Source organism: Durio zibethinus, chromosome 4 (assembly GCF_047325235.1).
Source record: "Durio zibethinus cultivar Kanyao isolate XHJ-2024 chromosome 4, ASM4732523v1, whole genome shotgun sequence".
NCBI classification, from domain to species: domain Eukaryota; kingdom Viridiplantae; phylum Streptophyta; class Magnoliopsida; order Malvales; family Malvaceae; genus Durio; species Durio zibethinus.
This window is the reverse complement of record NC_143165.1, coordinates 5,898,900-5,911,553: the sequence shown is the minus strand read 5'-3', so window position 1 is coordinate 5,911,553 and position 12,654 is coordinate 5,898,900. Positions and strand designations below refer to the sequence as shown.

General features: G+C 29.7%; 2 protein-coding genes across 3 annotated transcripts; one reads left to right on the top strand and one right to left on the bottom strand.

Annotated features, from left to right (window-relative positions):
• The first annotated feature begins 2,605 nt into the window (after positions 1-2,605).
• On the top strand, positions 2,606-5,704 carry LOC111287982 (gibberellin 20 oxidase 1-B-like). Its single transcript, XM_089758911.1, has 3 exons — positions 2,606-3,281; positions 4,019-4,369; positions 5,195-5,704. Exons 1-3 carry the CDS (start codon positions 2,697-2,699, stop codon positions 5,471-5,473), a joined length of 1,215 nt encoding a protein of 404 aa, XP_089615037.1. The 5' UTR covers positions 2,606-2,696; the 3' UTR covers positions 5,474-5,704.
• A 2,849-nt stretch (positions 5,705-8,553) lies between these two features.
• LOC111288142 (polygalacturonate 4-alpha-galacturonosyltransferase-like) lies at positions 8,554-12,471 on the bottom strand. Of its 2 annotated transcripts, none has more exons than XM_022878912.2 (11): positions 12,280-12,471; positions 12,052-12,206; positions 11,766-11,800; positions 11,370-11,429; positions 11,147-11,281; positions 10,940-11,006; positions 10,818-10,858; positions 10,401-10,735; positions 9,922-10,279; positions 9,196-9,777; positions 8,554-9,112 (listed from the first exon to the last, which is right to left on the bottom strand). In XM_022878912.2, the coding sequence occupies exons 2-11, from the start codon at positions 12,191-12,193 to the stop codon at positions 8,837-8,839; spliced, it is 2,031 nt and encodes a 676-aa protein (XP_022734647.2). In that variant the 5' UTR covers positions 12,194-12,206; positions 12,280-12,471; the 3' UTR covers positions 8,554-8,836. The 2 variants fall into 2 exon arrangements, with proteins under 2 accessions (XP_022734647.2, XP_022734648.2); XM_022878913.2 differs by having other exon boundaries at positions 12,353-12,471.
• Positions 12,472-12,654: the final 183 nt, after the last annotated feature.

The window sequence follows — 12,654 nt, the reverse complement described above, 5'->3', positions numbered from 1 at the left end:
GCAATTTGCACCAAAGTTCCTTTCTATATATAGATATATTTCTATTATTGATCTTAAAATATTCAAGACAGCCATAATTTTCATGTAATAATCAACATGATTGATGTGATATTATCACTTTTGGTGCCATTGGTTGTCAATAAAACAAACATCATTTTCTTCATCATTTGCAATGTTTCCCTGTGCCATACTGTAAAGCATACATGCAAGTTGATTCAAGTTACAAAAATCCTACCAATCAAGGAAGCAAGTCAGGTCAAAAGTTGGTTCTTCACGAGAGGATTCTTACAATTTTCTTGATTATCTCACGTGTTTATAGTAACAAATTGTGATATTTAATTTTTATAAGATTGCAAAATCATTCGACAGATTAATGCAAGTAGCTCAATATGTGTTATAAGTTGTTTTTCAATCGTTAACGTCTTCGAAAATGTTAAATTTTAGTACAAAAGAAAAGGTTTCATGCACTATATTTGATTTATTATGCTTCAATGTAAGATACTTTCGAAGTAATCTCGCAATGAATAAAGAAAAGAGGCGAGGAAAAACAATCTAGTGATGATAGTTAAGGGTACACTAGCAACAAAAGTTCATGACGTGTTCACTTAATGATAAAGATCCCGATAGCTAAGGGCAATCACTTAACGTTGAGAGTCGATTATAAAAATTTAAAATTCAATTTGAATGCGAATCAAATTTTCATTCAAATCGAATTAAATCGAATTAAATTTTATCTATTCGATTTGATTTAGTTTAGGGTTTTTATTTTTGTATATTATTTTAATATAAAATTTTAATATATTTAAATAAAATATGATGTAACCTAACTATTATTTGAATTGAATCGAATCGAATCGAACTGAATTTTATCGATTTAATTTGATTCAGTTTATGGTTTTTAATTTTTATATATTATTTTAATATAAAATTTTAATATATTTAAGTAAATTTTGATATGAAATTATTATTTTTATTTTATAAAAATTTAAAAAATATATAAAAACTAAAATATATATAATTTGGTTTAATTTAATTTTTTTTTTGTTTTACATATCTCGATCCAAAATTTAATTTGAACTTAATATTTATATTTAATATCTGAATTTGATACAAACCAAATAAAAAAAATTGATTCGAACCGAACCGAATATTACAATTTCGAATCAATTTTCATATATTTTTTTTTATTTTTGGCTCACCCATCCCCAAATGCAATTGGCAATGGCAAAAGCCCTAGGGCGATTAAGTGTTTTGAATAGTGCAAATGTCACGGACTTAAAGAGGAGTCTTGAATCCTACATTGAATATAAAAGAAGGGTCATTGGGGTATAAAAAGGTTCACACCACCTCTCCCTTGTGAGGTATTTTTTGTAGGATAAAATTGTGAGGCAAGAGGGGCTAGAGCGACCAATATCTCACAATGGTGTGAACTATGACAATTAGACTGATCCGAGACGTCAAATGAGTGGATATCCGGGTTTTAAAGCCGCGCAGATCAGAGCTTAAGTCTCGACTCATGACAAGTGGTATTAGAGTCAATCATAAACCATTTAATCCACATCAAGTGCCTCGAGAAAGATAGATAGGATAGTCAACCTCCGTGATGAAGGTATCACGAGATTGGATGAAGAATTGGGTGAGAGATAATATCACGAATCTAAATAAGTAACAAGACTTGCATGCAATGGTGAAACTAAGAGTTGTGTCTGGACAAATCATATTTATACAAACAGACTTATTTTCATAATCCATGTCTACATATACATATATATATATATATATCTTGTATGATTACCAATTAGGGATTTTTATTTTTTTGGCAGATGACGCTACATCCCATTTTCTTGAGACATAAAAGTCAATTATTGAGACATAGTAGTTATAAGTATATGTATCTAATTAAATACTCCCTCCATTCCATTTTTTTTATTCATCTTTTATTTTAAGATATCTCAAAATTATATTCTCTTTCCTTTCTGAACGTTTAAAACTTTTACCTTTTGTATTTTAAAATTATTTTTTATGGTTTTTTACTTTTTGACATTAAAAATAATAAAACTTTAATTTTATAAATAAAAAAATTAAAATTTTAATATTGAATACATTAAAATCAATTTTTTTTAAACTCTATGAAAAATAATAATACTCAAAACAATTTACGATGGAAGGAATAAGTTTTAAAAAATATTTACATTACCATAAAATCCTTTTTTGATCCTATCACTTAATTTCTTTCATTGATAGTCACAAATACATATACAATTAAGATAACAAATCCAATTTAAAAAATTAATTATATTCCAAATAATGACCTTGCCTTTTATGTAAATTCTTCGTTTTTTTATATTTAATAATTTAAAATATGATATTATGATATAATATCAAAATAATACGAATAAAAAACACAAAAGTGATACAAATTAAAATTTTAACAAAAACCACATATGCGTTTAACAAAATAAAAAAAAATATTTAATTTTTTTGTTTTAATATGAATTATAATACATAATTTTTATATAAAATATGATACAAATACATAAATATTTAATACTTTACACGATATAAATATACGAATCGCCTAAGTCTACTCTCTACTTTGGCTTTTTATTATTTAAACTCTCTTTTGACTCCTCTTTACCACTCACAGGCTTCTTTTTCTCTGAAAACCAAAACAGAAACATTCAGTCACAACTAAAATGGTACATTATCAGCAAAAGGGTTTTACCACCGCAATCAAGCCAATGCCTTCTTCTGGTGAAAGGCTCAATTCCTTGCCATCATCCATCGCAAAGAATGAACATCAACCTTTAGTTTTCGATCCATCGATCCTTGGATCAGAATCCAACATACCCTCTCAGTTCATATGGCCTGACCATGAGAAACCATGCCTGGATGCCCCGGAACTCGCCATTCCAACGATTGACATGAGAGTTCTCTTGCCTGGTGACACTCTTGCTGTCTCAAAGGTTGCAGAGCTTGTCAATGAAGCATGCAAGAAGCATGGATTTTTTCTGGTCGTAAACCATGGGGTTGATGCCAGGCTTATAGATAAAGCTCACCAGTACATGGACTTGTTCTTTGGCCTGCAACTCTGTGAGAAGCAACAGGCACAGAGAAAACCAGGAGAAAGCTATGGGTATGCGAGTAGCTTCGTTGGCAGGTTCTCCTCCAAGTTGCCATGGAAAGAAACACTGTCTTTTCGATATTGCCCTGACACTCAGAATATCGTGGAACAGTATTTGGTGAGTGTGATGGGCGAAGATTTTAGACATTTCGGGTATGCAAAAATCTAACCATTCTATTCCTCGTAAAGAAATTTTTGCATTTGATGTAATAATATTAATAAGAAAAATTATGATATTCACAATAGAGCAATTAGTGTTTATGTTCATATGCTAAAGACAAATTAATTATGAACCTGTAATTTAACTCAATTATTTTTTCAGTCATAAGAGATAATATTTAATAAGTTCGAAATTTATATCTCAATATGTATCTAAAATAATTTTTCTTATTTTTAAATTGTAATCTCATTTATAAAAAAAAATTAAGGCCGAAGAGTTAAAAAAATCTCTAGATTAAAATTCAATAATCATCCAAATTTTTTTGGTTTTTGCAATCAATTAAACTTTTAAATATTTATTTTCACTAATTGAACTTTTTATTAGAAGAAAAATAGTTAATTGTTTTCGTTCAATCAAAAGATTTAATTGAGTGAAAATATAAAAGTTCAATCGAGAGAAAATAGATATTTAAAATTTTAATTGATTCAATATAAAAGATTCAAGACTTAATTGATTATAATAAAATGTTAATAACTTAAATGATTATATAATTTTTATTTAAGAATATTTTACCCTTATGCCAAAAATTAATTATAAGCAGAATTGGACATGAATTTTAATGATAATTTTAATTGTCTAAAGAACCCTTCACCTAAAAGTACAAGACACATGATAATCTATCGTCCTTTTTTGTCTTTGCATTTCTTTTTTACCATCCAAGTTAATTTGTTAAGTTCCTAGTTTTGGTTTTTGTACTTGATAGGAGGCTTTACCAGGAATATTGTGAAGCCATGAGCAAGCTTTCCCTAGGGATTATGGAGCTGCTAGGGTTAAGTCTAGGACTTGACCAAGCTTACTTGAGAGATTTCTTCCAAGAAGATGATTCAATCTTGAGATTGAATCACTATCCGCCATGCCAAAAACCAGAGCTGACTCTAGGAACTGGTCCTCACTCCGACCCTACTTCCTTGACAATCCTTCATCAGGATCAGGTGGGTGGCCTTCAGGTGTTGGCTGATGAAAAGTGGCACTCAGTTTCTCCAATCCCAGGAGCTTTGGTTGTCAACATCGGTGACACTTTCATGGTAAGATCTTGAACATATATGTATCCTGTGGCCGATCCAATTGGAAAAGAAGGGTGATTATGGACACGAATGAAAAAGGGTTAAATATAAAAATAGCTCAGTATTATATTTTTTTAACACTCTCATACCTAAACAAATAAAATTATTAGTTTGGTACTTGAATTTTTATTCTACGATCCATTTTGATATTTTAAACTAATGTTGTTAGTCAACTTGCTGATATAGCATGAATATCCAATAAAATACTGACATGTATTAAAAAGTTCAATCAGTATCACATCATCAAAAACATTTTAAAAAATTAAAAAAAAAAATTAAAATCATAACTATTTTGAAAGATTATAAACAAATTAAAAAAAATCTAAAATACATTTTTGACATGTGTTAGTATTTTACTAAATATTTATATTACATCAGCAAATTGATTAATAGTACTAATCTCAAGTACCAAAATAAATGACGGAATAAAAATTAGAATACTAAATTAAAAATTTTATTTATTTAAGTATTAAACTGACAAAAATATAGTACATGGGCTATTTTTACATTTAACCATTGAAAAACAATAAAAATTTGAAAGAAAAAATTTCTTTCATATCCTCAAAATTTTCACTTGAACACTTTTTTTGTTGATAAAATTAATAAATCTTTTAACAGTTTTTTAATTATATTATAAGTGGCACAGGAAAAAATTCTTGGATCCGTCTAGATTTCTTATTCTTGAACGAAACTATGTAGTTTATCAATTTGAAACCAACTTAGATCAAAATTAATGCATATATCTTCAGTTTGATTTTAAGAAAGAATGAACTTGTGATGTTTCAGGCTCTATCAAATGGCATTTACAAGAGCTGCTTGCATAGAGCAGTGGTGAATAGCCATACAGTGAGAAGATCTGTTGCTTTCTTCCTGTGTCCCAGGATGGACAAAGCAGTAACACCACCTGCTGCTTTAGTGAATCCTGAAAATCCAAGGATATATCCGAGCTTTACATGGGCAACTTTGCTCGAATTTACCCAGAAAATTTACCGTGCTGACATGAAAACCCTTGATTCATTCTCCATTTGGCTTCAAGAACAGGAATCAAACAAAGAAATACCTTGAACTTTTCATGGTGGGGAAGAAAGAAGCAATGAGTTTGGTCGATAAAAGTGAAATAAAGAGCAAGGATTTAAAATGCAATCACAGCCGAATTTTAGGTCACATCTTGTTTATCGTTGTTACAAACATAATGGATAAAGTAGTAGTAATAGTATTCATAGCGGTTGTAAATTTTTTTAAAAATTTTTTCAATGAAGTAAAAATAGTTTGATAAATAATATTTATTTATGATATTTAAAGTAATTTATGATTTTTAATCTAACATTTATAGACTAAAATAATTTTTTCACATATTTTAATTATATCTCAGAATCAATATGCTATAAAATTCATAGATATATTAAAACAAAGCATAAATAATAATTTTAGCATCTTGTTATGGCTGTAATTTTTTATTATACCACTATCTATAGACATGATAAACCGTAATTTATGTGAATAACAATTTACATAATAAAAAATGGTGATGAAAGATGTTAAATAGCGGCCGCATTGCGGGTGCTATTTAGATCCATGGTTTGGCCAATAAAAGTGATATAAAGAGGGTGACAATGAGACAAATGGGGAAGCATTTATTTGCACATGGTGGGTCTAATGAAATAGGGCAACAGAAACACCCAAAGGCTAGAGGCCAGTTCCTGAATTAGTTGCTATTTTATAGCTTAAAGCGATTCACAAATCATGCAAAGGAATCAAATTTTTTAGGAATTAATAAAGAACTCAGTGCTTCTTATTTTGATTAGATTTGATAATTCGTATATTTATAACATGTAAAATATTAAAATTTATATATTCATATTATATTTTATATAAAAATTATGTGTTATAATTCGTATCGATACGAAAACATAAAATATATTATTTTGATTAAATCCATATATTATTATTATTATAATTTTAAATTATGTCACATTCATATTTTATTTTCATACAGTATCTCTATCGTATCATTATTTTGATTTGGATATCAAATTCGGTGAAAAATAATTACATGGACTAACTAAATTGGATAATAAAAATAAAAAAGGAAAATGATTTTTGATTAATTGGATAATAAAAATTTGATAGCTTTGCTGTTTTGTTACAATTTTTATAATTTTGAGATATCAAGTTGACTACTTAAAATTATTTATCAAAATACTAATAGGCAAAGTGGAAAAAAAAATGACATGTAGTAGTGCTTAGAATTACTAGGGAAATAAACCCTATCAAAAGTAAAATATGAAACTGCTGTAAAAGAGAGAATCAAAGACAGCAAGTGGCAGAAGATTCTGTGATGGGTATAGAGTTTAGTGGCATTGGCATTATTGATGATTGACCCACCAAAAATGTCTTTGCCTTGGATGTCCCACTATATATGGTAACTCTGAAAGAGTTGTTTTTATTAGCGACAAATAGTAACAGCATATGTTCTATCAAAAGCAAGCAATTGGAATTCATGTCCCACTACATATGGCAACTATGAAAGAGTTTTTTATTTGAGAGAGCAGATGCTCTGTGAAAAGCAGGGAAAATTTTATATAAAGTTTTTTTTTTTTTTAAGTTTATGAAATTTTTTATTAGATACGATTAAATAAAATTTAAAATTTAAAATTAATAAATTAATAAATTTTATTATATAAATTAAGTTTGTAAATTTTAAAAATATTTTAATATAAATATTTTTAATAAAAATACTAAAATTTTTTTATTATTGAATAAATATAAATTAAATTTAAATTATAAATAATATTTTTAATAATTTTATAAATCTATCTATTTAAATATTTTATTAAAATTTTTATTAAATTATTTTTAAAAAAATTAATAAATTTCATTTAAAAATTTTCATTATTCTCCAAAGCAAGCAACGACAAGTTTTGATGTGACCCCACCGGCCACAAACACCACCAACTTTTGATTGTCACTTCTCTAAATATTAAATTCTTAATTTTAATAATTTAAAATAAAAATAAATTATGTTATTTGTTATTCAATTATAGTCATATTTTTAAAATATCACTAAATTATTAAAATTTTTCATTTAATCATTAAAATTTAAATAAATATTTTTTATCCAATCGGTAATCTCTAATAACGTGTTGATGTGGCCACGGCAACATTGCCATTTAGTATTTTTTTTTTTCAAAATTTATAATAATAAGTCAACAGTACCTCATAATATATTGGATGATTTGATACTATATTAATAGCTAATATGATAATATTACGACAATACATCATTAAATACTAACTGTTCCTTGATAAAAAAAACACTTACTCAAACTTTAATAATTAAAAAATTCATTTTAAAAATATAATCATTATTGAGCAACCGATAATTATTTTACCAAAAAAATTCATTTCTCAAGTCAAGGTAGGGCACGTCAATTAATAAAATTCTCTGATATTGATTTTCGGTTTGTAGAATCACATCTTTCGAGTCCAGATTGCTGCTTGCCTTTCTGAGAGTATATTGGTAAAAGGTCATTTTCCTCCCTTTCAAATCGGATCAAATTTAATTTAATTTTTTTTAATAATACATAAAATTATAAATTTTTAAAATTTAATCCAAATTCAAATAAAATTTTCATACATTTTTATCTAAATCAAACTGAATTTTACTAATTCGATTCGATAATTTTTTAAATTTTATTTTTTTATATATATTATTTTAATATGATTTTTAATATATTTAAATAAATTTAAATATAAAATAATTATTTTTCTTTTATAAAATTTAAAATATATATATAATTAATAAAAATATGTAATTTGATTTGTTTTTATTTTTTAATTTAAAATTTGATTCAAATTTAATATACAAATTTAATATCTAAACTTAATCAAACTAAATATAAAAAACTTAATCCGAACCATAACGAACATTACGATTTTAAATTAATTTTTATTTTCTCGATTTTTTTCACCCATAATATCAGTGTCCAGAACTCATGTACATATTATAAAAAATTTATTTTTTGTATACTAACAATAAAATTTTTTAAATTTACAAATGAAAATAAAAGACAGACATACTTTTTTTTAATTATTCTTAATTTTTTACTATAATCTGTAAAATATATAACACCCTGCGAAAAAAATTTGCTTATAAAAACAAAGAAATTTGAGTCTTTATAAGATATAAATACTCATACAATTGAATCCTGCAAAACAAGTCGTTGTTCAAAAGAAATACAGTTGACTCAGGCTCACAACTTGTCTCCAAAATGGAGGTGGAAAACAAAAAAATCATAGGGTGTCTTAACAGGTTAAGGTTGCACAAATTTTGTTAAGTCGAACCAATGGGTGAGTGCTAAAGGGGATGAAGTTAATGAATTACGAAAGAAGAATAAAGAATGAGGGATGATCATACTTAAAACAGGATTATTCACTTAGGTTGCAGCTGCGAAGGTAGGGATGATCATACCTGATGTACTTGGTCCAGTATGATCGGTATTTTGTCATGGCCAATTCCAGCCATGGTTTCATGTTGCCATTGTAGTGGACAACTGCTGCATGGTCAATTTCTCTCTTGTCTATGCTTGGATTGTAGCCAAGACCGAGTACATGCCATGACTTCTCGAGCGGATGTGTCAGGCCGTAAAATGTAATCAGCCCAGGCGGAAGCGTCCCGAGTTTCCACAACACTCTATCTTCATTCTGAAAAATATTTAAATAATGCCATGAAGGTGTGTGTATATGTAAGAGAATATAGATAATATGAAGTCAGACCATAGACTCACCATATTTTGCCATTTGTGGTATATGCCAGTGATATCCTTCTTTTTCCACTCTTTGAGATCAAACATATTCATTCCATATGCCCAACCACAAGCATTAGGATCAAAGTTTCGTGAAATATGAGGATTTGAGAAGTTTAGGTACTTGTCATAACGATGAAAGCTTTCACCACAGGTTTCTACTGCACCGTTCACTTTTCCATGGAGATCCACAGACCACAATCCAGTCAAGTCTTTCTGGACAACAATGTCATCATCAAGAAACAGGATCTTATCTAACTTGGGGTAGACCTGTGGCAGATAGAACCGCAAGTGGTTAAGCATTGAGAGATACTTCGGGTTTCGATACTTCAAGTTTGAAGATCCAGATGTGGTTGCATGATCTGCCTTGAAATAATACTCTTTCATTGCAGCTGTCTCAAGCTGCCGCATGACAGGGCAATAGGATGAATTAAGCCACTTGAATTCATCCACATTTTCAACATGAATGCTGGCTTTTCCAGGGGGATTCAACAGAAACCACATGTTCATTGCTCCAAAATTAAGTTTATCAGTAACAAGATGGAAAACATGTTTCGAAGGATCCTGCAATACCACCGAAAAGAAAATTTTAGTAAAGACTGCACCTGAGCCCCAGTTCTTAAAAATCTGACAATCAGTTTCTATTCTAGAAGGGCAAAAAGGAAGAGCAAGTTAGACAGTTACACAAGATAAGGCAGCTCAGATCACCTTGGCATTCATGATAGTTGAGTTGACAACAACTGATGCAGCCAAGACATTATCAGAGAAGAGGGCATAATGGTATAGATTTGGACTTTCCAAATTCTCACTTCTAGGGAACTTTCTCTTCTCTAGGGGAAGGAGATAGTATTCTATGGTCAAACGCATCGACAAGCAATGGATCGCATTGGGAATTGTTTTGGCAGCTAATTGGCTCAGGAACATGCTCTGTTTTTTCAATCTCCTAACTTGTTCTTCTGATGTCTGAAGCATTGCTCTGAGCTTTCCAGTGACCAACTTGCAATCATACAATTGCTCTCTTGCTTTGGATAGAACTTTGCCCATTGCTTTAATTTTCTCGGGTGCACTAAACAGAGTTGCATGAGAACACAAAATCAGAAACTGCCAGAATCACCAAGAGCAAAAACAGGAAGAAACATAGACAACCGCACAAAGCCAATGAGATTAAAGATTCAACATCCTTTTACCTGTGAGGTAGATCGGCATCAGCTGTTGACTCTCCTAAGGCACGCTGACTCTCTTTGAGCCTAATCTGCAGTTCTTGTTGCAAGTCAAGCTTATTTTTCAACTTTGCTATACTTAAATAAACCTTTGCCATTATAATTTGATCCCTCATCAAGCGCACTGTGGAATCAGAGTTATCATTCTCATTTTCCTTCCTCCATATATTGTATTTGCCCAGAACTGCAGAGTCCACAGCTTTGGATCGTGCAATGGCTTCATTTTCAAGTTTCACAGTAGCTTCATCATATTGTTGCACCAATTCGGCTGCCCGCTTCTCACGTCTATTATCTCTAAGTTGCTGCAAGGTAAGGAAAATGCATATTTATTATATAATTATTTATAATACCAAAGCACACAGTTCATCAAAAGATGATAATTACCCTTCGAAGTGTTTTAGCAGGTGTATCACGTGAATGATCATCTGCAAGGATCAAGCAGGTCAGCATGAAAAATGAAAACTATCAAGAGCATTATGCATGTATTTAAGTGAGAAATACACTACCATTGAAAACCTTTCCAACTATAACTTGAGCTATTTCTTGTTTCAAATCTGCAGCCTTTTGGTTTGACTTTTAACATGTAAGAATCCAATAAACACCAATCCATCAGCAACTAAAATTGGAAAAAAATTTCCAGTAAAAGGCTGTACAAGATAGAAAATTTTCCAATATATGTGAGTCATGAGGTAGAGAATAACTATGATCCTAACCTGAGAAGTAGCATTATCCTCATCTGAAGTCTCTACCCCAATAACTTTCCATGATGCAGACAAATTGCCTTTTCTGAAAGAATCAAGACTTAGTGGCCCCAAATCAGCCGTGCTTGTCGTGACAACATCAATAACCTAGAATTGATTAATTCATATTATATATCAATTGTCAGAGCAAGAAATATGATTAATTCATATTATATATACCCCAACTTGCATTTACCTCTTTAGTGAAAAGGTTTTTGATAGATTGCAATGCCAGCCTTTCCCTCCAATCAACATTCTGCAAAACTCAACCATTTTAAAACAAAACAGTGTGAGTATAAAGAAATCATTGGCAATCTAAACCATGACACTGTGACACAAACACAATACGAAAAAAAGACACGAAGATGACATGGTTTAAAATTTTCGCAATAACTATATATGGGTTTAATGAAACCAAAAAAATGTATTTAATGTTTTCATGTCGACACAAATTGTGACGCAATTTTCATGTAAAATACAATACAAAAACATGAATGCACGAATACACGAATGCACGAATTGCCAAATCTACATCAGAGTCAGTCATCTAAGATGTAAACAATTTAAATGGAAAAGCTTTTAAAGAAGCAACCTGTTTGCTATAATCACTTAGAACACTATTTTGATCTGCACAAGAAACAACAAGAGGCACAAAGGTCAGATGCAATCAAGTAGAAAACACCAAAATGTTTGAAACATTGAAACTGCATTAGAGTCACAAGCAATTCAACAAAAGCAAGGCAGTTTTCAATTTTTATCAGAGCGAAATGACACATTTATAATTCAACCAAACAACGAATTAATTAACCTTCATTTTCGAAATTAATTTTCCAAAACGCAAAAACAAAAATGAATATCAAAATCAAAGGCAATCGAACCAGAAATATACAGCCCTCGGCCGATGAAGAAAACAAGAGGCGAGAGAACTGAAAGGAAAACGAGAATCATAAGAGGCAATCGAGATCCAGCACTTCGGTTCCGGTGGACGCCGACATTTGATAGTCCCCGCTTAAACGCCATTGGCAATCAAAACCTAAGAACAACAAAAAGAAAACCAGTTAAACAAGAAATTGAAGAATCAAGAAGCGGGAAAAAAGGAGAATTACAAGTTAACAGTGAATAGATCTGGTGAAACTGAGAGCAGCGGATTCGAATCCAAGCTAGTAGTAATGGACATACATAGGAAAACAAGCATCAGATAAAAAGCGTGGTTGTAAGGTAATTCTTCTTTTATATTTTTTCGCTTTCATATCATCTCTATTTTTGAGAGAGATTTTTTATAACGTCGTTTAGCCAACACGCACGATGTCGTTTTCATTGTCAATATATGCAGGAGACCTGAGTGGGAATAGTTTTGATCATATTAGATTTAATTTTTTTTTGTTAATGCTTATAATTATAAATTTTTAAAATTTTATTCAAATTTAAAGTAAAATTTATATGATCTGATCAAAATTAAATTTTATTAGTTCAATTTGATT